The following is a 24,319-nucleotide window of genomic DNA, read 5'->3' as shown; positions in this document are numbered from 1 at the left end:
ATGTTCTTGCATTATTCTTGTTGGTGTTACTCAAACTTCTCTGCCTTTCTTCAATAACTATTACTTTCTCTGGAATGTTTTAGGTATATATACTTTGGGGGTTGGTTTTTGTTTCGTTTTGTTGAGTTGTAACATATTTCTGCAATTCACTATCTACTTACCTGAAGATTTCACTCAAGTTCAAACTTCTTTTTTACACCGTGTATTTATTTGAGACAGGGACTCTTTCACCTGTTTACTTGAAACAGGGTCTCACGTATCCCAGGTTGGCTGAGGATCACAAGCTTCTGACCTTTCTGATATTCTTGCCTGCCTCCTCCCAAGTGCCTAGCACAGGTGTGCTGCAGCACAGCTCGGCTGTGGTGCTGGGCACACCACAGAGCCTCATTCATGCTGAGCAGTCACTCATTAACCGAAACCTCTAGCACCTAGGTGAGGTCTTTTTCCTCTTTTCTTTCTTTTTCCAAAATTATCAACAATTTTCTGAGTTTCCCTTATGCAATTTTACGTTCTTCCATATCTTCATCAACCCTATAGATTCTCTGGGCTTTCTCTAAGACATCAGGTCAGCAGGCATTTCTTTCGGCTGTGCTGTTTTACTATGTACGTAATGCTCTGTTCCTTCAGTTTTTCCTTTTTTAAACACTTTTAAAGATTATTTTTATTTTATATGTATGAGTGTTTTGTCTGCATGTATACCACACATATGTCTGATGCCCATGGAGGTTCTGGAATTATAGTTACAAGTGATTGTGAGCTGCCATGTGGGTGCTGTGGATCCAATGCCTCGTGTGCTCTTAACCACCTCTTCAGCCAGCACGACAGTTGGCACCTATAGAGCCAGCAGCTCAATCTCCAGGCTGAAGATCTGGAGTTCCAAGCCATCCTGGGCTGGGATGCAATCAAAACCCTACATCAAAACAACAACAAAGATGGTGGTGCCAGCACTGACCTCTGCCACATCAGAGGGGAATCTGACTGATTACTTGCCTGGTAATCTTTGTGAAGTGGATAAATCTATATAGGGTTATATAAAATGTAATACTACTGAGGGAACAGCAAGATGGCTCAGCTGGTAGAAACATCTGAGTTTGATCCCTGCATCCCACAAGGTGGCAGTAGAGAACCTACTCCGGACAGCTGCCTCTGACCTCCACACACAAGAGATAAATAATACTGGGAACTGGGATACTGTCTTCAGGAAGATGTCAAAATGTAGATTAATAAATAAGATCTCCTGTGTTTTTAATCTTCCCCAATTTTCCTTTCTTTTGTCCATGATGATTCCACAACTGCTCACATCTGCTTTGACCAGAAAGGAAGCTTTAACTGGTTTGGGGAATTTATAGGAACCATCTCTAACATGTCCAGAATGTAAACACTCCTGGGAACTCATACACACTTTGTTGGCTTCTCTGATATACTCGGACCCACCTGATAAGCTTCTGTGGGAGTCTTTGCTTGGAACTCTTGGGATTCTTCTTAACCCCATTGTGCTTCCTTCCTTCTGCACAAACCCTGATACCATACCATTGTGACAGTTATCAGTGACAGTTATCAGATTGCTCCTACCCACTTCTCTCTGTCTGTGGGAATGTTTACCACAAAGTATTATAGATGTGTCTATGGCATTCAAGGTTTCACCCATCTTGGTGTTCTGCCCACTTTTAGGGGAAAAGGGAAGTATCTATGTTGAGCTGTAACTTTATAGAACCCTGACAGTATTTTTTTTATGTGTATGTATATATTCATGTGTGTCTGGTGCCTACAAAGGCCAGAGGAGGGCACCAGATCCTCTAGAACTAGAGCTCTGGGAATCAAACTGGTGCCCTTTGAAAGACTGGCCAGTGCTCTTAACAGCTGACTCATTTTTCCAGCCCCTCAAACACTCTTTTAGATATACACTGGGCTGGTTGGTACTTGTCAACTTGATACAAACTAGACATATCTGAGAAGAAGGATGTCTACATAGAAGATGCCTCTGTAAGACTGACCTAAAAAACTAATCTGTGGAGTACTGTCTTGATTAGTGACTGAAGTGGGGGACGGGGGCAGCCCACTGTGGGTGGGGCCACCCCTAGGGAGGTCATCCTGGATGGTTTTAGAAAGCAAGCTGAACCAGTAGACAGCAAACACACTTTACCATTGCTTCTGCTGCAGTTGGTGCCTGACTTCCTTCAGTGAGAGACGACGACAGGAAACTGTAAGTTGAAATAAGCCCATTCCTCCCCAAGCTGCTTTTGGTCATCATGTTTTATCACAACAAAAGGAAGAAACCTAAGACAGACATTTACAAACTGGCCTTAAAATAAAAATAAAATGCTGTAAGGACCAGTCAAATGGGATTACCCCAAACCCACACAATAGGAGAGAACTAGCTGAGACACGTGGTCCTCTAACCTCCACGGGCACACTGTGGCAGAAGAGCATGCCCACATACAGATAATGTAGTTTTAAAACATGAATAATGAATATAAACATCTGCTTTTTTTCTAAGCATTTAGTAAAGATCTTACTCTAAGAAATTCAAATTTATAGTGAAACTGAACCATCATTATCTACATGTCTATGTATCAGATTTTTATTTTTATACTATATTTTATAGAAAATTTTATACTATATATGTGCACGACACAATCAGCATTGCTTCTGCTTAAAAAATAAAAGCCAAAATCACAAAACAAGACATGAAAAGAAATGGCAAATAATGAGGAAAAGCACCTGAAGAATTTACTGAAACAGATACTGAGAATAGCTTGTGCTTCAACATTAGTAAGATGGCAGACTATCCTATCCCTGTTTGTTCCCAAGGACCCTGCAGACACACGTAGAGCAAAGGGAATAAGCACAGACCTGGCCTGTAACGCAGGAAAGGGAGCCGCTATGGCTCTTCACCTTCTGGGTATCTGAAAACAACTGAGCAGACACTGCACCTCATGTTCCAGACAGCACTCTCCCTGACAACATCATCAACTGTACCAACACTGCCACCAGAGACCCACGGCAAACCTAATGCTTGAAAGTGAAAACTTATGTGCACCACCTCTCTGACGTTTTAGTAACAGCTTTAGATTATTCCAAATCACATGACCTGAGTTATATACTCTTGAATGCCTGTTAGTAATTTTTAAAACTGAGGAGAATATTAATTTAAAAAAAAAAAAAACAAAAAACAGCTGTAGGCTGCAGAGTTAGCTTAGTCGTTAAGAACACAGTTGCTCTTGCCCAGGGCTCAGATTTGATTCCCAGCATCCAAATGATGGTTCACAACCACCTGTAACTCCAGTCCCAGGGGATCCAATACCCTCCCTCTTCTGTCCTCTGAATTGACCAGGCATACACATGGTGCAGAGGCACTCATGCAGGCACAAGACTCATACACATAAAATAAACCTAAAGAACAACTAAGCATGGTGACACATGTCATTCCAGAACTCCAAATGCAAAGACAGGGCAGGGCAGGGGAGGGGATTTCTTTGAGTACTAGGCCAATACTGGTCTACAAATGGGTTTTCCAGATAGCTAGGGCTATATAACAAAACAACTCTGACCCAAAAAAGGTGGGGTACGGGGAGGCTATGAATAAGCAATATCTAACTTAAACTAGGAAATGCTCACATGATAAAAAGGCTCAAAGCAGCATATGCCAAACTAACCCATCCCCAAGACCACTTAAATCTATTTCCGAGTATTCTGGACCTACCCAAGTGACAAAGTTGTCGAGATTTGTTCTGTTGCTATGTATTGTAATGCTAAATTCTATACCCAAAGGTCTAGGCCTACAAGGGAGTTCTCATGTTTACAATTTTTTTGTTTTGATTTAAAACTATTGGCTAAAAAAAAAATTGGCGGACTGGAGAGATGGCTCAGTGGTTAAGAGCATTGACTGCTCTTCCAGAGGTCCTGAGTTCAATTCCCAGCAACCACATGGTGGCTCACAACCATCTGTAATGGGATCCAATGCCCTCTTCTGGTGTGCCTGAAGACAGCTACAGTGAACTCATACATTAAATAAATAAATCTTTAAAAAAAAAAAAATGGCTACAGCCAGTAACTGGGGTATTAGAGGAGGTGCGCTTGGAGTGACCTGGCTGAGGAGAGAGAGGAAGAGGAGGAAAAAGGAGAGAGGAGGAGGAGGAAGCCACCCTGAGGGGAGAGGAACCATGAGGACATGGCCAGGAGAAACAGCAAATATCTGGGGTACGCCACTGGGGAGGTATCCAGGCCATCAGTTAGAAGACTAGATTAGGGGTTACCCCCCAGTAATTGTCAAAGCCAAATAAAATAGTTAAAGTCTGAGTCTCACTTATTCATAAGCTAGTTGGGGATAAGCTTAAATTGGTTGTACTACACAAAGTGACAGTAGGTCACTCAATGATGGAACAGTAGTCAATGGTAACTTCAAATGCATTCTGCCCAAGCTCACCATCATGGTTATTCAATGTGATCTCAACTGAAACTGGCAGGTGCTTGAGGGACAGATGGACAGACGGATGAATGAGAATGTGTCATACTTCAAGAGGAGACTTGGTACATTTATATTGCCATGATAAAGAACATCATGACCACAACAACTTGAGGGGAAAGGGTCTACCTTCCAGGTCACTCCATCACTGAGAGAAGTCAGAGCAGGAATTCAAGAGAAGAACTAAAGCAGAAGCCATGGTGCTACTTCACTGGGTGCTCAGCATGCTCTCCCACAGCAGCCAGGCCCAGAATAGCAAGTGTGAAGCCAACCTCAGCTACAAGAAGCTCTGTTTTGCAGGGAGGAGGTGTAAAATGAGGCACATGCTCTGGAATTCCTTCAAATGTTCTCTTGGGTGTGGGGCTTGTGGTCACAGTGGCAAATAGTCAACATCAGGTGTCTGCTACTGGTCTCCACTTAAAAAAAAAAAAAAGTTTTTAAAAACCTTTTTTTCCCAACTGACTCAGCTGGGCTGGATAGAAAATGAGTTCCAGAAGTCTTCCTGTCTCCATCTCCTCAGAGCTGGAAAAGCAAGCACTTTGCCAAATGAAGCATTCCCCCCACCACCACTACAATTTTCTAAGTGACTAGCATGTCACTATTAATGTACTTTAAAAAAAAAAAAAAAAACTACTTTGATAAAGAAAACCATTAAAACAGAATAGGACCAACTGTCATAAGAAACGAGTTTTCCAGCACAATGGTCTACAGAGTGTAAATGAGTATGAGTCAAACATAGAGGGTCCTTTGACCACACAGACCGAAGTCTGCTGCCTCACAGGCTCCTCTGGCAGGAGGCTTTGTTCATGTGCACCAGGACTCTGAGAAGTTTGCTTCCTCCCAGACCCCATATCTAAGAAATGACCCAGTATCCAAATCAACTTAATGTGGTTACTTGTAGGCCCTCGGATTACAAGTACCCCCAAGTGGGCTGTTATATCCTATCATTACAATGTCTGAATGGGAAGAAGGGGTTATGTAGGAGAGACAACTAGGAGACAGTCACTGAGTCTAAAGCTGGCAGTTTGAGCTGACAGATGAGGACACAGAAACCAGACAGACATCTGGAGTTGAGGGACTAGATGATTCAGTAGGTAGAGCAACCTGCTGTCCTAAATTCAACCCCCAAGACCTATATGGAGGAAACAGAGAACTGACTCCCACAGTAGGCACACTGAGGCACACACAAATAAGTAAAAAATGTAGTGAAAAACATTTACATTATTTATTTTATACTCATGCCCACTGTCAGACTTGCCCTTTGAGACACTTCATTGACCCTAGACTTATCTTTGTAACATGGACACTGAGCCATCAGATGAAGCCATCACTGTGAACACAATCAGCCTGAGAACATGCTATTTTTGCCATAGGTTTGAACTCAATAGGTAAATGCTAAAATGTTACGACATACACCCACTCCATGACTTATGTCCTTACACATCCACCCCTTGCTCTCAAGGAAATAGGACCCGAGATAATTAATACCCAGAAAGCTTAGAGGCACAGCACCTATTACAGTACTTGTCACAAAGCAAGTGTTAGCCAAATAAATGTTTTACAGATATTCTTCCAAAATTCAAAGAAAACGGACTACATAATTCCAAGTCCTGGTTTCATTTAACATGACAAACGGAACCTGAGCATACCAGGTGAGGTGCAGGCAGCCAGTACACACCTGTGCTGGACACACACTGGTTTGACTGGCTTAGTGTTCAATAACTAACTGTTTTTCCTTTCTCCTCAGCCTCACTGGAGTATAAAAAACAAGTGTACAAACCTATAATATACTGCACGATACTTTATGTATATATACAATAGCAAAGTAGTTACAAAAAAGAAAAAAAAAATCAAGGAAATTAACACAGCCATCACCTCACATAGTTGCCATGAAAACCATGGAATGCAAGTTAAGTTCCCATTCAGTTTAGCCAACACTACAAGCCAGAGGCAAGCAGAATTCACTTTCAAATACATGTAAACACTGCAGAAATCTTTTCATTTAAAAACTCCTCAGAAGCTTGTATGTGTTGTTCATCTAAAGTATAAGCACATGTGTGTTATATTAAGAGGAAAGTACCATATTAATTGATCAGGAAACTGTTGGTTTTGCAATAAAAAAAACAATTAGCTTTCAAACTGTGAATGAGAAATATACCAACAATGTACACAATATGTTATAAAAAGCTTTCTGGGCTATTTCTTCTGTAAGGCAATAAATCTTGGTAAGTTCCAAAAAGCCAAAAGACTGGTTTATATCACAAATCTAAGTCCATACAATTCTCTTGTATTGCAACACAGCAAGTTAATTATGTCTCTTTTTAAAACAGCATTTACTCTCCAGCTATTTGACTCCATTGAGACCATAAAGCTTTTAAGACAAACAGCTACTTGGAAACACACTGTATGTTTGATTATTTACAAACTGAAAACCTCATGAAAGAACACCTCTGCCATCAGAAAGTCACAGATAACCAGGGAACAGTCGACAGGCACTCTTGTCTCCTGACCTCCACTGCAGTACAGACCACATGTGCTCGGCATAACCTTACCAGGGCTGCAGACTGCGGCCAAGGAGTCAGCTAGGAACCAACAGTGCTTGACAAACCCTACATGCAACAAAAGGCCAAGTTTATAAACCTAAAGGCAACGTTTCTGTAAACACTCCTGTCTGAGGCACTCAGCATTAGTATTGTGGCAAGTTAGTAGCCAACCACTAGGGGCAATGTGTCCTGTCCCCAGAACACTGTCAAGTGTGTGTGGCCAAACACATGGGAAGTCTACATGTTCATGTGACAAGTACCACAGGGAATAGTCACTGACTTAGACAGCTACCCCCAGAATCTAAGACACATGAGTGGGTCCCTCATGTAAAAACATGTTAACTTGCTTTCCCACACCATTTAATTTAAAAATGTTATATTCAACTACCTTTTGTCATATAAAATGACATACATCTAAAATTTCATTCTAAAGCAAGAGAAAATTATTGAGTCACAAAAAATAAAAATCAGCAGCAGCTATACCAATTAACACCAGATATCAGATCAAGACTTCCTTTCCAGTTAAAAATCATTCTCAAATGTTAGTTCATAATACAATCAAACAAAAATTCAAATGTACCAGTAAAAATAACTTCATTTAACAAAATGTCTCCCATCTACCTGATTTATCATAGTTAGAGTCACATTGTACCCACTGGCTACTGTCTTTTAGAGTCTGAACACAGCCACCCTTGGAATGGAGGGGTCTCTGCCTTTTCAATACCAGTAAGATGCCTCAGTTAACTATAAAGTAAGAAAACATAAACCTCGAGACAACACTGCACTATTTTATCAATAAACTCAAATGACACGAGGATGAAAGAGATGGGAAACCACATTAACAATAATATAGGAAGAAAAGGAACACGAAAATACACACTCCAGAGCACGTCTGCTAAGGAAGCAGTGTTCGTGCTTACCACTCTCTTTCTTGTCAGGCTTATGGAAATCATCTTAACATGCATTCCCACGGAAGATTTGTTATGTTCTCATAGGAATACAGGGAGACACATATTTAACCATTAGAGTAAATGCTATTAATTTTTAAAACAAGTATTTCAACTTTAAAAGCATGAGCCAGCTTTTAAAAGTTCAACTACTAGGAATTACTCCATTGTTAACATCACTATTAAAACTGAGTATGAAACTGAGTCCTGGAGTCACTTTCAATATCTTCCGTCTCTGCATTTACTGATCTATGTTATCCGAAGCCCCACCCTCAGAACACACTCTCAGTCGGCCCCCACATTGTCTTACAGCCATAGCTCTACTGTATTTCAAAACTTGAGTCACCTGTATGCATCGTCTTCTTTCAAGTCTCATATCATCCTGATGGGGTGGGGGAAGGGAGGGAAGAGTCCAGCGGCAAAACTATAACACTGTGTGAAGAAAAACAAATTATGATAAGATATGATGGTGTAAGACAATTACCCCTAATTGAGGGGTATCTAATATAACTACAGCCCCCAAAACACAGATAAATTATTTCAAATCTGTCAATTTAAGTTACTACCATTTACACTTATTTGAATAATTTCTATCCACTTAGAGCGAATGAAAATATATGTAAACATTTATTGTGGTAAAAGAAAAAAGTTTTAAAATGTGCCTATGACCAATACAGATTTCAAGGCATCAAGTAAGCATGAGCACTGTAAAGTTTTACATAATTTATTTAAGGAAATAAACTGCTTTTTATGATCTTATACAATTTGCACAAATCATAAGAATTTTAGTTCACTTTTCACAGTGTTTATCAAGGCTGAGGCAATAAAAACTACCTGCAGGAAAGACTGTGTGTAAGTTTACAGTATTATTTGTAGATTAAGTTCAGAGACATTTTTCACATCCTACCATAAGCCCTCCCTTGTTCTCCAACTGATCCACTACCTCCCTTTTCTCATAGCCCCTCCTGCTTATTCCACTCCAGGACTGGTGAGCCCATCATGATGGCTGATAAAAACTGAGGACAACCTCACAGCTAGCAACCAAGAATACAACAAGAATAATAACAAGAGAGAAGCAAAGACAAATAGGCTATAACGTAACTTCCAATGAAATTATTTTTTAGCTATATTATGAAATTCAGTGAGCATTCCAAAGAAAGCAGTTGTTTATGTTGGCCAAGCTGAATGAATGAATGAATGAATGGACATAAAGACAGACAGATGATAGGTAGTAGGCAGGCAGATAGACAGATAGGCAGGCAGGCAGAGAAAGGGTAGGTAGATAGATAGATAGATAGATAGATAGATAGATAGATAGATAGAAAGCAAAACCTGGTGGTTCCTAAGATTCCTAGTGATTTTCAATATAAATTCTTTTTTAAATGATTTATTTTTATGTTATGTACATTGTTTTGTCTGTCTGTGTGAAGAGTGTTGGATCCCTTGGAACCTGAGTTACAGACAGTGGGGAGCTGCCATATAATTAAACCTGAGTCCTCTAAAAGAGCAGCCAGTGGTCTTAACCACACAAAACAAGTTTTTGGTTTTTGGTTTTGTTTTGTTTTGTTTTGTTTTTTTGTAAGAAAGTAAACTGCAAAGAAACAAACCAACAAACACAAAGATCTTGGTAGTTATAGGTATTACAGACTGTAAGAAAGAAAAGACAAAACTATCTAAGCTTAACTATCTAGGCAAGTTGTCTTCTGTCCTACTGTCTGCATTCCAAAAACCTGTAATTCCCTACACTTTACATAATGGCATTCTCCCAATCATCTCCTTCCATAATCCTTTCTCCAACTTATTCTATACTCTCAAGTCACATCCAAAGGTCATATTATCTGAGTGTAGTCCATTTCAGATAAGCCAACAAAAAAGTCAAAAGAAAAATCTAGACTGAAACAGCTCATGTCAATGACTATAATTTCCAACAAGTGAAACTCTGTTGTTTGTTTATAGCTTATTACTAGAAATCCAAATAATGCTACAAAATAATAAAACTAAGCCTAAATTAAGATACTTTTAGGCGATATATATATATATATATATCTGAAATCTCAATTATTTGTTAATGCCAAATACTTTGTTCTTTAATTATTTCTGCTATTTTTGAATTTTGAGTTAAAAGTCCAACTCTGCCCTCCTAACAAAAGTAGCATTCACTCTACCGGTAAGCGATCTGCTCTGAACAGGGCCTGAATTTGTGAATCACTTTTAAATTGCAAACTGCCTGTTCTGAAGTCACTGCCTCTATTCCTGACCTTCTAGAGGAACCTTCTCATCAGATGAGACACCAAGTGCACAGCAAGGCCCGCAGGTCAACAAACAATAAAGTAACCATCATATAGTGTTGCTTCTAAAACAACTCAACCAGAGATATTAAGTAACGTTTACTTCATGGTATTCTTGCTTTGCTAATGTCTGTATAGACTACTAAGAACTATGGACAAAGTATCAATTCAATCTCTAGCTCTGAGCCATATAAACAGCTGTATTCATCTCTGCTTCATACTATTTGCCTGTAACATTCATACTGCTACTTACAAACTGAATAGTCAACATAAAGAGATGAAACCACCTTCCTCACAAGACTGAATCAAACAAGCTCTCAGTATTCTTTTGATTGTCTCATTTTTTAAATGTTTTCTGTGTGTTTTGCCTGCATATATATATATATATATATATATATATATATATATATATATATATATATGTGCAGCATCATGTACATGCCTGGAGGCCAGAAGAGGTTAGATCTAGCAAGTTGTGAGCTACTATATGAGTAATGGGAATTGAACCTGGGTCCTCTGTAAGAACAGCCAGCAAGTGTTCTTAACTGCTGAGTTATCTTTCCAGCCTCCAGTATTCTTTCTATTAAAATATTCAGTACTGATTTAAATAATGAAAGGTAAAATAAAAATTTTGACACCTTTTGGAAGCACCATGCATTAATCACTTCTCAAGAAAAGCAGCTCTCAGCAAAGGCTGACACATGTCTACAAGTCACACAACTTGCTCCTGGGGTTTGTACTACCTAACCATCATACACTGAGGTTAGCAGCAGAGTTAGTACTAGAAATCTAGACCCTGTGTTACTTTAAACGAATTGTCTAATAAACCCTTCCCAACTGGCATTAGGGGAGTTCACTCCTCAAAAAGAAAAAGTTTGAGAATCTGTAGCCTAAGACTTCACTGCAAATAGAGAATTCCAAACACCAATGGGCTGCTTTTGCAGGCTTGCTTTGGATATGATTTCCTTTTTGAAGAGCCTTAAAACATTAGACAGCCATATTTTTTTAATTTCTGACAAACATATATAGTCAATTTGTTCCTTTTCCCTCATAAATGAACTCATTTACAAACTGTGGAGGGTAACAGTAGACACTAATAAAAACCATGTATGACCCTACAGAAGGAACCTCTCCTGGGTCTCAAAATCTTTCCATGTACTTTTAGCTCATATTCTGCCAAAGGCTATTAATAGTCTATGAACAATTCAAGAACTAAACGTAAGTGCTTTTCTAAGGCTAAATTTGCCAACTGTTTTTTAGTTGTCTGAGAAGTAATAAAATTAACCTACAATGTATCTTCAGAACATCAACAGGCTGTGGAGCACATGGCGTGGATAGGAAGGTACTGAGCTTAGTGCCTGGGACTGGTCAACAGTGGCACCCACTTGTCAGTGTTAACAAAGGGACAAGACTATGGCTGTGAGAAGCAGTGAGTGAGTGCTCTGGTGGGGCCAATGAACTCCAAGACAGGCATCTGAAGTTTTCATAATGTCACAACAGCTTGTAATGACACCAAGCTACAAACTGTCTCTAACTCCATACTAGGCAGTGGGAAGCTGCTACAAAAGGCAGATGAGCCAGTATAATGGTGCATGACCTAAGCCCAGCATACAGAAGGAACAAGCCAGTGGATCTCTAGGAATTCCAGGCCACCTGGAGCTTTACAATAAGGCCTGGTCATAACAACAAAAGCAGATAGTTATACAAGGGGTTTCAAAGATTAATTAGGTACCATTTTATTAAACTGGGCACTAATATACAGTTTTCTATTGCTCTCTAATAGTACCTATGCTTTATGTATACTTCATAATTTTAATCTATATGAAAAAATATGATGCACCATGGAATTCAAAAGGACAATTCAAAAGGCACCAATAAGCAAAACCAGTTAAATATAAAACATCTAAAATTAGGGGCCAGAGAGATGTCTCAGCAGCTAAGCACACCTGTTCTCTCAGAGGGTCTGGGTTCAGTTCCCAACATCCAAGCTGAGAGTCACAGCCATCTGTAACTCCAATTCCAGGAGATCTGACCACCTCTGCTAACTTCCAACAGCTCCAAGCAGAACGTGGCACACACACATAGATGCAGAACACTCACATGCAAAAGTTAAAAAATATAAGGAAGGAAATATCAAAAAAAAAATATTTCATGAACTAAAGCTATAATTATCTTAAAATGATACAGCGTGATTAATAAACTCTGTTCTCAGTTACATGACAGATTAAAGAAGTAGCAAAAGAAAATAGTCTTTTCCATGTCATTTTACAAGTAAATTTTTCAAAATCACAGTAGGTAAGTGGTTAAGAAGGAAAAAGAAAGAAATGTCATTGTTCTAATACTAAACAACTAAACACAAAAGAGAAAATAATCCATTTCTCTAATTCCCAATAAGATGATCAAGTGGTATTACAGAAAAAGCAATTACACCAACAGGGGACTTCAAGTGAAATCCTGAAAAACAAGAACATTTATCAAAACCTCCAGAAAACAATCACAGCCTTTTTAAAAAAACAAAACCCAGAAGACTGTAGCATGTGCTGCCACGCCAACATTATTAATGAAACTACAAGGAAAAGCATGTTCTGACACACACTACACAGCCACCACTCAAGCTCACACACTTGCTAAATGCTGACATAGTCAATCCTGTAGCAGTCCTACAAAGAAGCACCCTCACTTCCAGTTTATAGGCATGGGAAGTAAGGGTCAGGAGACCAAAAGGTCAAAGGCCCTACCCACTACTTATGAACTCTAGTCAGATACCAAAGTTCTCTACACCTCAAGATGCTTCCCATAAGTCATAAACTGAGAAAATTACAAAGATACAAGAATGTATCTCAAACATAGAAGAACAAAAGTCCTAAGAAATAAATTAGTACCAAAAAAAGAAAGAAAGAAAGAAAGAAAGAAAGAAAGAAAGAAAGAAAGAAAGAGAAAGAAGGAAAAAGAAAAACTTGGGCAAATGGGATACTGTCCCAAACTAGTAAGAAAATTCTGATTCCAATGTATTATAGATTGCTACATATACCCTCAATCAAAAAAAAATCTATCAAATGAAACAATGGGGAGGGGTTAAGAAGACAATGACAACACTAGACACTAGACAAGTACTAGACAAGTACTGTAAGCATAGGTCTTGGAATGTTGTATCTCACTAACATCCTAGAATCGGGAATAGCCATTGGAAAGCAGCTAAAGTGTATGTTAAAGAGAGAAGTGTGGGGTCACCTCAGTAACCACATGAGAACAACAGATCCCTAACCTCAGTATATAAAACACTGCACCATAAGCACATCCACAAGTCGAGTGGCTCTCTTCTCAGATCTCTCCAGAGATCAAGGCCCACATTCCCAGTGAACTAAAATTCCATCATAATTTACTGCACAAAGCATCTTTTTAAGTCACTTAACATCTACTAATTAATTACATAAATCACATCACGCCCATTGTTACACATGAGAAAACTAAGGCCCCAAAAAAGTAAGTCATCCCAAGTCAAATATAAGAATGGAAAAGGTATTAAGTCTCATTCTCGAAACCACTGCTCTAGTCCCCATGTTAAACTGAATTTACAATTTCTTATCACTTGTCTTTCTCAAAAACAAGGACAGGGAAGAAAATCATCTCCTGTATTCTCCACCTTGGTTAACGGATGTCACCAACCATCTAGTATCTCAAGCCAAAGCTCTTATGTTCCAGGACTCTGTCCTTTCCCTTCAGGCACATTCCATGATCTCCCAGGTAGCCTTCAGCTTGAGAGCAAGGCCTTTCACATTGGAAATGAGAGCCCTGGCCATGGCTCTCACTCCTCAGACTCACTGCTCAGATCTTCTGACCTACCATAGTCCATTCTCATCCCAACTAGAGTCCTCAAAAGCCAGCCATGTTATCAAGTCTAATCCCACCAAGCATAATTACACTAAGAATTTTAAACCTCTTCCAATGGCTTGCTTACCTACAGATACCACCTACAAATTATGTGCTCACACTTTCTCTCAGATTCTAGACCTTAAAAACATGTAAGAGGTGGCAGATGGTCTGTAGTTGTCTGTATTCAAACAAGTTTCAGACTGAGAATTTCTTACAATATATTGTTATATTTCTCTCCCTAATATGAACACCTAGGGTAACCACTTGTGTATCTACGTCCTAAACAAAGCACTGCCGATCAGACAGAAAGCATTTAGAAAGGACATGTTCACTCAGTAACCTGCAAGCCTTTCTGCAATCCAATTTATAAGACAGGCATAAAGACCGGCCCCTCCCACCACCATTTCTGATTGCACTGGTTTTCCTAAATAAAATGGTCTAAAAGTACACTTCATCTATGTAATTTTATATATAAAATTTACATATAATTAATTTATACCAGTATATGTGTGTATGTGTGTGTATATATATATATATACATATATACATATATGTATACATATACATATATATGTTTAGTTAGCTATACACTTTTATACACATGTAATTATGTATAATTTTAATAAACCATTGCTTTTAATTATTTTAGGATTGATGAAATAGAGAAAAACAACAAGGTCCAGAAATAACAAAAACACAGTTGTTAGCCACTTACATCGCTACTAATAAACCATTACTGAGAGTGTAATTTACTTCCCACACAAAACTTTTACAGAGAAATGCTCCTGTAACAGGCACTTTGGAAATTCCTTCTGTTAGAAAGTACTGAGTCCCCAACCTGGCTCTACGAGGTGACTAAAGCTGAAGAGGATCATGGTATCTCTGCCTTTGTTTTACAGCTGTCTCCTTTATTCTGAGTCACTTCATCAGCTTTGCATGTGAACACGTTACAGTGTGAGTCTAAAGCTAGGAACGCCTGACCTGTCTCACTCCTTCAAGGAGGAAGGAAGAGACAAGAACAACTGAGGAAGTGAGGAATGCTTCCTATTGTGTTCTGTTCCAGACTACCCAAACAACCTAAATGTCTCCAGTCATTATCCAGTTATCCTAGATCCCAAGAAAAGCGCAGCATCCCAACCCTCCATCCCCCAGGAGAGAGAAATTACCCATGAAGCTGTATCAGAAAGTAATCCTCCCCAGAGAACCTGCTTGTCCTATCCCCAAATGTAAAAGAACTTCTAATCACCATCCATAAGCAGATGAGGCAATTATCAAGTCAGTCACCCTTCCACCAAGACCGCTTAAATATGCACACCTCCTACCTACTGCCCCAGCTCCTCCTGTATTCAAATCTAAAGAGTCAAAGACAAACTGGGACTGCTGGCCACCTCTTGGTTTCTCTTTCCAGTGGTGCCGCCTAGAGCTCATCTCCAGGTCATCACACACTTAACAGGTAGTCCAGCTTAACCTACGACTCCTGATCTAACAGCCCCACTGCGCTCCTCCCTCAAACATGATTAAAGAATGTTCCGTGCACTTTCATAATACCTACTGTGTTCCTGAGCTGCTGCTCTCCGTCTCTCCTCCACTTTCAGCCAGAACAAAGGTGGGACCTTCCCTGAACTCCCACCTCCATTTCACTACACAGCTTCCCCCTGCCATGGAGTGCTTGGGTTTTGTTTCCTGCTTAACCTCTGACTTGCTTATCAGTCCTGCAGGCTTCTGGTCGACGCCTTGTCACTTCTCCACCTCACTGTGTCCACATCACATGTGAGAAGTCTGCACCTCTATTTCCAGCACTGGCAGGCTCCAACCTCCTCACCAGCCAATGACAACTTCTTTACTTTCTCACTGTGTGAGTTTGGTTTGGGAGACAAGGTGTTGCCCAGGCTGACATCAAATATATTGTGCAACACAGGCTAGCCTAAACTTGCGGTAGTTCTCCTGTCTCAGCCTCCCAAGTGTTGTGATTACAGGCATATGCCACTAAGCCTAACTCTAACCCTACTCTTTTCCCCGGCTCATCATGCATATAGTGCTACATGTATCTCAGCAACAAATGATCTCCAATATAGATTTAACCTTCTAGAGTTGACAGACATCACATCTCACGGATAAGAATGTATTAGCTCCTCTGCTGATGTTCAAATCCCCCCCCCCCCATCCAGTTATAGGCACACTACTTTCTGGCCTGATGAAGCATTCTCTATCAGCATATTCCAGTGACTGTTGTGTACTTAGCAAAGTGATATCTACAACTGTGCAAAGTACTACTTGGTCTCCCTCAGACGTTCAGTGAATAGACTGGAACAGTGGAATAACAATGAAAATGCTGTTCTGTCAGGTTGGGGGCGGGGGTAGTGGGACTCTAATTTAGCTATACAAGAACCCGCATAATATACACATAGTTGCCTCCAAAGAGAAGATGGCATAAAATTGTCTAAGTCCTCTCAGTTTTGAAAAAACTTTTTTGAATTTTTGTTTTCTGACAAAACACAATCTTAATCATCTGAAGACTTTCCCCTCTAATTTTCCTACCAATGGGATTTGTGGGAATGAGGTGGCGCTGTCAGTCCTCACACACACTTGCTGAGTATCACCAAGTCCACGCTGCACATTCCTTCAGCTTCAACTAAAGATTCAGGGATCTTCCTTCTTCAGTTTTGCAATACAGACACTGCTCACAAGCTGACCTCCTTCACTTGTACAGTCTGCTTCCGTGTTCTCAGATGTGCTTCAGCACACGCACAGGACGACTGTCTCCAGTCTCCACATCAAACTGGCTGACAAAAAACAGATGAGGCAGGAGTAAAGAACAGAGTATGGTGGGGGAGGGGCTTTCCATGATGTCATAACCACCACTCCCTCTCTTCAGCAGACAAATATCCACAAGCACTGGGAATTTATCCATTTCAGAGAATAATTCATGACAAACTATCCTACTAACTCCCAACCTTGAGTCATAAATCACCTCCTGAATTCCTCGCTGCCAATTTAAATTCAAGCTGCTTGTATTTCTTGTTTGGTATTTTTTTAAAGCTATGCACAGTCAACCAAAACCTCATTAGAGACAGACTTTATTCTTCAGCTTCAGCTCCAACTAAACATTAATACCTCCATCATTCTTATTAAATCTCAATTCATTCTGTGCTCAAATCTCATGCTTTGTTCTAATTTATGGTCCCTAATGTGCACAGTGTACACAAGTAAGTGAAAAATAACTTCACTCAGGTGCAGCACTGACCCACATTCTGTTCTCTGTGTGCATGGTGTATGTGTGCACCACTGCACATGCAGTTGCATGCACTTGTGTCTGTAGAGACCAGAAGCCAGCATCAAATGTGCCACACTCTTTTTAAGGTTTATTTTCATTTATACATGTGTGTACTGATGTGAATGTATGCTGGGAACCGGACTTGGGTCAGCGTCATCTATCTCTTCGGCCTCCTGCTTTACTGTTGGAGAAAGGACCACCCTAACCCCCTCTGTCATTGAGCCTGGAGCTAACTAATTCAGCTACACTGCTCCTCCTGTCTCCACCTCCCAAGCACTGCAGTCACAAGTGTGCACTTGCCAGACTCAGATTTTACCCAGGTGCTGAAGGACCACCTCAGGTGTTCATGCTCACACAGTGACAAGCACTTGACCAACTGAGCCGTTTCCTAGCCCACTTGTGTTCTAACTGCAGTCTACTCTTTTTGTTCATCTGTTTGTTGTTTTTCAAGAGATGTTTTCTCTGTGTAACCTTGGCAATTCTAGAACTCATTCTGTAGACCAGGCTGACCTCAAACTCTGGCACTAAAGGTGTTCACCACCACTGCCTGGCTCAACTTACTCTTAGAAACTCGTTTCACCATAGAAAATGTGCACTTTATATGCAAAACCTCGCCATTCAAAATGAAAATTGGAATATAAGTGCTTACCACAAAGAAATTATGGCAGATTATGGTACATATAGTCTATATTAAAATACCATGAAGTAATTATGTTCTTACAGTCATATGACCGGAAGAGAAAAAATGTAGACCAAGAAGGACACACACCTAACTTCTCTGGTTTTTGTGGTTTGGTCTTGTTTTTAATGAGTCTACGCTCTTAGGTCACCACCAAGCATCTTATTGTTCATCTCAACTGCATGGTCCACAACAGTTCACAACACTGTCCTTCAAGAATCAACCGTGCGCTTTAGTTTAGTTACTTTTACCTTCTCCTTTCTCAGTCTTATCTTCTACTACCCCCTTCAAATCTACAACTAAGTCAAATGGACCAACATACATCCATCCCACAAACACCTCTTTTTGCTATTTCTTACACCTCCCTTGTCCAGTCCTTCCTGCCATGACCACTCAAGCAGAACACTAGCTGCTTCCCCTTGAAGTGTCAGCCACACTGCTGAAGAGGATAGCATAGATACGGAAATCCTTACCTCGTGGTGACCAACCTACACTTTTCCAAGTTTGCTGTATGTACAGAATCTAAGTCACTGACATCAGGAAAAGCCCTGTTCACCTCACCTTCTCGAAGTTCAGCTTCAACAACCACAGCTAACTAGGTAGAAGACCATGAAAACCATGATTATTAATCCATTCATCTCCAAAACCATCTACATGGGTTTGCTTTGCAGAAACAAGTAAGTTGGTTGTTTTTAATATACAATGAATGAGTCTGTATCTCAGTCCTGTAACTCAATCCAATACAAACAGCACCAATGCTTCTGCTACAAAGATTAATTGTTCTATAATTATCTGCTCTATATAAACAGCTAGTACTCAGATAAAGCATAGGAATAATTTCTTTTAAGTAGCAACTATCTTTTCTAAAAGGTATTTTAGGGGCTGACAAGATGGTTCATTAGATAAAAGTGCTTGCTGCCAAGGCTGACAACCTGGGTTGGATCCCATAAACTCACATGACAGAAAGAGAGAATGGACTCCTTTAAGTTGTGTACACACACACACACACACACACACACACACACACAGAGAGAGAGAGAGAGAGAGAGAGAGAGAGAGAGAGAGAAATGGAAACATATATACAGAATATGTAAGCTGTGCGACTACAATGATCCTCAAAGCACAGAAACAGGCCCACTAGGCCCCGCAGCAGCAGCTAACTAAAAGGGATGCAGCACTGCATGAAGAGCTCCCGAACATCACAACCGAACAAACCCCAGGGGAGCAGGTATCTGTCCCTCTTCTGACAAAAACTGCTTAGCAAACGATTTTCCATGGGGCATAATTTTTAAGTCACTAACAAATTTTTACCTAAAGCTTTGACTTCTGTAACTTTTTAAAAAGTATCCACTGTGTAAAAAAAAAAAAAAAAAAAAAAAAAAAAAAAAAAAAAAAAAAACTACTTCATGTCAAAGTTGAGGGGTTAAGAGTAACATTTCCAGCAGGGCGGTGGTGGCCCACGCACGCCTTTAATCCCAGAACTTGGGAGGCAGAGGCAGGCGGATTTCTGAGTTCGAGGACAGCCTGGTCTACAGAGTGTTCCAGGACAGCCAGGGTTATACAGAGAAACAGGGGGGGAGTGCCTTTTCCCTTTCAGATACGTCAGGCAACTCAAGGTCACTTCAGAACACTCTATGACTCAGTTTACCTACAGACAAAATGTCACTAGTGCTGCTGGTGGAAATCCTGTCACCACTTTTAGTACAGGATACCACAGGTCCTAACAATTCTCCCAAAACCTTTTGTTGTTTGTTTTCAGACAGTCTCACATAATAAATAGCCCAGACTAGCCTTGAACCTTAAAGAGAATGACCTGTTTTGAAACCTCTTTGGCCTCTCCTGCCCTGAGTTTACAGATTAATCATATAATCACAGAGATTACAGATGTGTGCCACACCTGGTTTACTCAGCCCTAGGATCCAACCCAGAATTTTGGGAAAGTTAGGCTAGCACACTCAAAAATAAGCTACATCTCCAGGCCCCCAACTCTCTTTTCATTCTACAAAGTCACATTTGATTCCTATCTCCATACTTTCTCAGTACAGAATAGCACCTATTTAATGCAGATTAATAATACAATAATGCTGAGTTGTCAGATTTAGAGTTAAGGGGTTTTTAATTATGGTATTCAAATCAATCCTTTACTGGACATAGAGGCACAAGCCTTTAACCCCAGTACCGGGAGGCAAAGGCAGTTGGCTCTAGTTCAATGCCAGGCTGGTCTATGAAGTAAGTTCCAAGACAGCCAAGGCTATGAAGAGGGCCCTTGTTTACTAGAAACAGATGTAGTAAGGCTGTATCCCTTAATTATGAGTATACAAACATGGAAAGAAATACAAACACTGAAGAGGTTTATGAAACCAATGGTAAAAGCAAACCATCTCATCAACATTGTGACTGAACAGCCATACTACACCAACTTACCTAAGTATGTACAACAAGAACATGAGCCCTTACCAGAAAGGTAACAGCTTAAACCTTTATTTAACAGAATTTCTCCCATCCAAGTTCAACCAGACCGACACTAAATTGCTACTTTGCTTCAGAGATCAGCTCAGTAAGACACATTCAAACTGGCACGCACAAAGATGACAGCAGTACTTCTAATCAGATCAACAGGACAGGAGAATGGCCCAGCAAAAGGGAAACGTGATGGGACCCAGCTACACACTTGTGGATACACACTTCAACAGCCCAACTACCTGTACACCTACTGACCTCAGAGGAACACCGTCACATAAGAGAACACACAACTACCTGTACACCTACTGACCTCAGAGGAACACCGTCACATAAGACAACACACAACTACCTGTACACCTACTGACCTCAGAGGAACACCGTCACATAAGAGAACACACAAAAAGCATCCTTGGAAACCAGCTGTGCCATGACACTGTAAAAGTTCAACCAGTGAGTCAAGCACAAAGAAAGAGTGACATTTACTGTCACTACAGTCCCTCATGGACTTTAGAGTAATTGGGAAACCACACAGGGGCAGCGACAGCTCTAATAAATGATGGGAAGCCATGCTGAAGATAAGGTTAAAGACTCAGAGCAGCAGCTCTGCCCTCCTAATGCTTGGCCCTCAATACAGTTCCTCATGTTGTAGTGACCCCAACCAGAACATTATTTTTGTTCATAACTACAATTTTGCTAATGTTATGAATCACAATGTAAGTATCTAATATGTGACCCCTGTGAAAGGTGACCCCCACACCCACAGACTGACAAATACAGGGGAGAAACATTTTTTAGATCTGACAGAGAAAGTCTGCCAGATGCAAACTTTGAAAAACTTAACAAGTAAGACCCAAGCTTGCAGTCTACAAAACGTCCTAAGACATAATTTTTACTTTTAGATCTACACAGAAGAATTTTTAAGAAAATTCAAACCCTGAGCAGTGAGTGGTGAGCATCTTGAAATGCTAAGCTAGTCAGTCAGCACAATAGCAACTCTGTGTCTCCAAATAGTTACACACAACATACAAAGATGCAAGGCACATGTTCCCTAGCGGTTCAGCTCTGGTAGCTGATGTGCAATGCTAGAGGGGAGCAGGCAGAACCAACCGCACAGAGATCAGCGTGGGGGCTGTTTCATGATGCTGGTCCTCGCTGCAGAGCTCCAGCCCAGAGGCACATTTTTCTGGCCAGATTCCAGCACTAGGTGAGCACTATGAGCACTATGAGCACTGTGAGCACTGTGAGCACTGTGAGCCGTGTGAGCACTGTGAGCACTGTGAGCACTGTGAGCACTGTGAGCCGTGTGAGCCGTGTGAGCCGTGTGAGCAGTGTGAAGCTGTTTACTAGACTGACCTGAACCAACCTGTCTGAGGCCTCCATCACTAAAGCTGTTTAGGGTCTGTATCCCTGCTCCTATCCCTGCTCCAAAATGCTTACAACCAGAAGTGATTTCAGACTTCCAGATTTTACAGGGACCAAAGTCTAAAGATAACATTTACACTTTTAATGTACTTTATAAACATAGCATAAAGGTGACTTTTTTTATATAATTTTATGCTTGAAACTAAAGTTTGTACATAATAAAGCATTACACTTATGGTATCTTGCCAGCTCTCAACGTCAGAAAATTTCAGATTTTGAAGCTTTTCAGTATCAATTTCCAGGTTAAGGATGCTAATGTGTCTAGTACATGACACAATCAGAACAGCTAAATTTTAAATGTCTCTTGTACTAAGCCTGCTTCCTGCCCTCGGATGTTATACTCACTCTGCAAATGGAGTCACAGTAAGAGCAAAGCTATTCTGAAAGCCTGAGACTGGGCATCTGTTCACAATGAACTCTTCTGAATCAACATGGAACAGGAAAGCCTTTACTATTATACATCTGATAGACACTGTTAGTATCTGAAATAGACAAAGAAATAAAAACCCTGAACATTAAAAAAAAATTAAAATAACCCAATTAAACATAGTGTATAGAACTGAGATCAAACACAAATGGTTAAGAAATACCTAAAGAAATGTTCAACATCCTTAGCTACAAGAAAATGCAAATTAAAACTACTTTGAGATTTCATCTTACCCTAGTCAGAATATCCAAGATTCATTTTAAAGATGACAGCAGATGCTAGTAAGAATGTGACAAAAGGGGAACACTTATTCATTGCTGGTAGAATGCAAACTGCTACAGCCACTATGGAAATAGTGTGGTGGTTCCTCGAAAAGATGACAGATCTGCCACAAAATCCAGCTCGCCTACTCATGGGCGAGCACGAAGAAGACTGCAGCCCACTACAGAGACAATACTTGTTCATCCACGTTCATCACTACTCTATCCATAACAGGCAGAAACTGAAAACCACCTAGATGTCTACTAACTGATGGACAAACAATCAATCACTGGTACATTTACACACTGGAGTATTGCTTAGCTATGAGGAAAACTGATAGACAGAGGTAACCCAGATCCACAAAGACAAGCACTACATGTTTTCTCTTATATGCAGAGGTTAGCTTTAAGCTTTACATGTATGTGTTTTGTTTAGAACCTCCACAGAGGGCAGGTAACTGGTGAGAGACCAGGGAAAAGGAGGATATCTTCCAAGGAAGGAGAAATTACAGCATAATGTCATAAAAGAGACAAAATAGAACAGGGAGACTGAATGGGGAGGAGGGTGGGTAAGCAGGATAAAGGAGGGGCTGTGGGAAGGGACAGATAACACTTAAGGCCTTTTAAAAGCTATCTAAAAACCTACTACTCTAGAAGCTTCCTAAAATATATTAAAAGAATTTAAATGGAGTTACTATTTAACAGGGAAAGGCAGAGGCCCAAGTAGACATCATACATACCTCAGTACCGGGTACGGGTGGTATCTTCTTAAATCATTGGCCAATGATTTGGCCATCACTCCAAACATTACAGGCTGCTGCCAACGCTATTGGTTACTATCCACAACATACAGCCTTATTGGGCACTCAACATGAAGAAACCATGCTGGTGCACAACTAAAAGCTTCTTCAGCCCTTCTAGCCATCATCAACAGTGCTGGAAGGTGCTATCCACACCACAAAAGAGAAAAGTAGCCATGATCTCACCCAGGTACAAGTCCTGCAACCAACCATGGCAAGCTGCCTGCAGGCTACCCAGGTAGAATAATAGCAGTTAGTGTTACAGGAGCAACAAAACAGTTTCTGGTTGGATTTAAGGCCCATTCCATGAGATGAAACCCAGACCTGACACTGTTAATGAGGACAAGAACATGAGAATAGACAGACCATGAGCCCTAAGAAAAATATAATACTATTCTACTAAATGAAGCTAGCAATAAAACAATTCCTAGTGACACTACTACACCCATTGAACTGCGCTGTTTAACCTCCTCAGAGAAACAACTTATTGCAGTAATCTTAATTAACACAGACACCAATGTGCAGACAGTCAGACACCTCGGAGCATTCAGCCCTAAAAGGGTGTCTATATAAAACTCTTCCCCTCGAGCTGTTTCCTCAAAGAGGAAACTGTGAAGATGAGAAGGCAGAACTTCTGTAAGAGCCAGAGGAGGTGGATAAAGCCAAGGACACAGCCTTTCCAAACATCGAAACTGATACCCACATGAACTCATTGAGACGGTGTTAGCATACATAAGACCTAAACAAATACCATCCAGACAAAAACCCCAGCAAGAGAGGAAGTGTGCACAAAGCTCCACCTCTAACCCAGAAGCTCAGTTTTCCCCAGTGGGGTGATGGGGTGATGCTGGCTGTGTCAGCCACACTCCAGAGCAGGC

At 40.5% G+C, this 24,319-nt stretch overlaps 1 protein-coding gene across 5 annotated transcripts in view; it reads right to left on the bottom strand.

Moving 5' to 3' along the window:
* Dyrk1a (dual specificity tyrosine phosphorylation regulated kinase 1A) overlaps positions 1-24,319 on the bottom strand; it is a 120,724-nt gene that overhangs the window by 72,184 nt on the left and 24,221 nt on the right. For 2 of the 5 annotated variants that reach the window (XM_076943189.1, XM_076943191.1), the window contains exons 2-3: positions 16,655-16,899; positions 8,302-8,387 (exon numbers count right to left, since the gene is read on the bottom strand). The exons of 1 other annotated variant lie outside the window; for it this stretch is intronic. In XM_076943189.1, coding sequence (XP_076799304.1) covers positions 8,302-8,311 — 10 coding nt within the window. In that variant the 5' untranslated portion in view covers positions 8,312-8,387; positions 16,655-16,899. The remainder of the gene's footprint in view (positions 1-8,301; positions 8,388-16,654; positions 16,900-24,319) is intronic. 2 more of the 5 variants (XM_076943190.1, XM_034514937.2) reach the window with 2 other exon arrangements.

The sequence above is a fragment of the Arvicanthis niloticus genome, chromosome 12, assembly GCF_011762505.2.
Source record: "Arvicanthis niloticus isolate mArvNil1 chromosome 12, mArvNil1.pat.X, whole genome shotgun sequence".
In the NCBI taxonomy this organism is placed as follows: Eukaryota; Metazoa; Chordata; class Mammalia; order Rodentia; family Muridae; genus Arvicanthis; species Arvicanthis niloticus.
The sequence above is the reverse complement of the archived record's forward strand: the minus strand, read 5'-3'. Positions and strand labels throughout refer to the sequence as shown.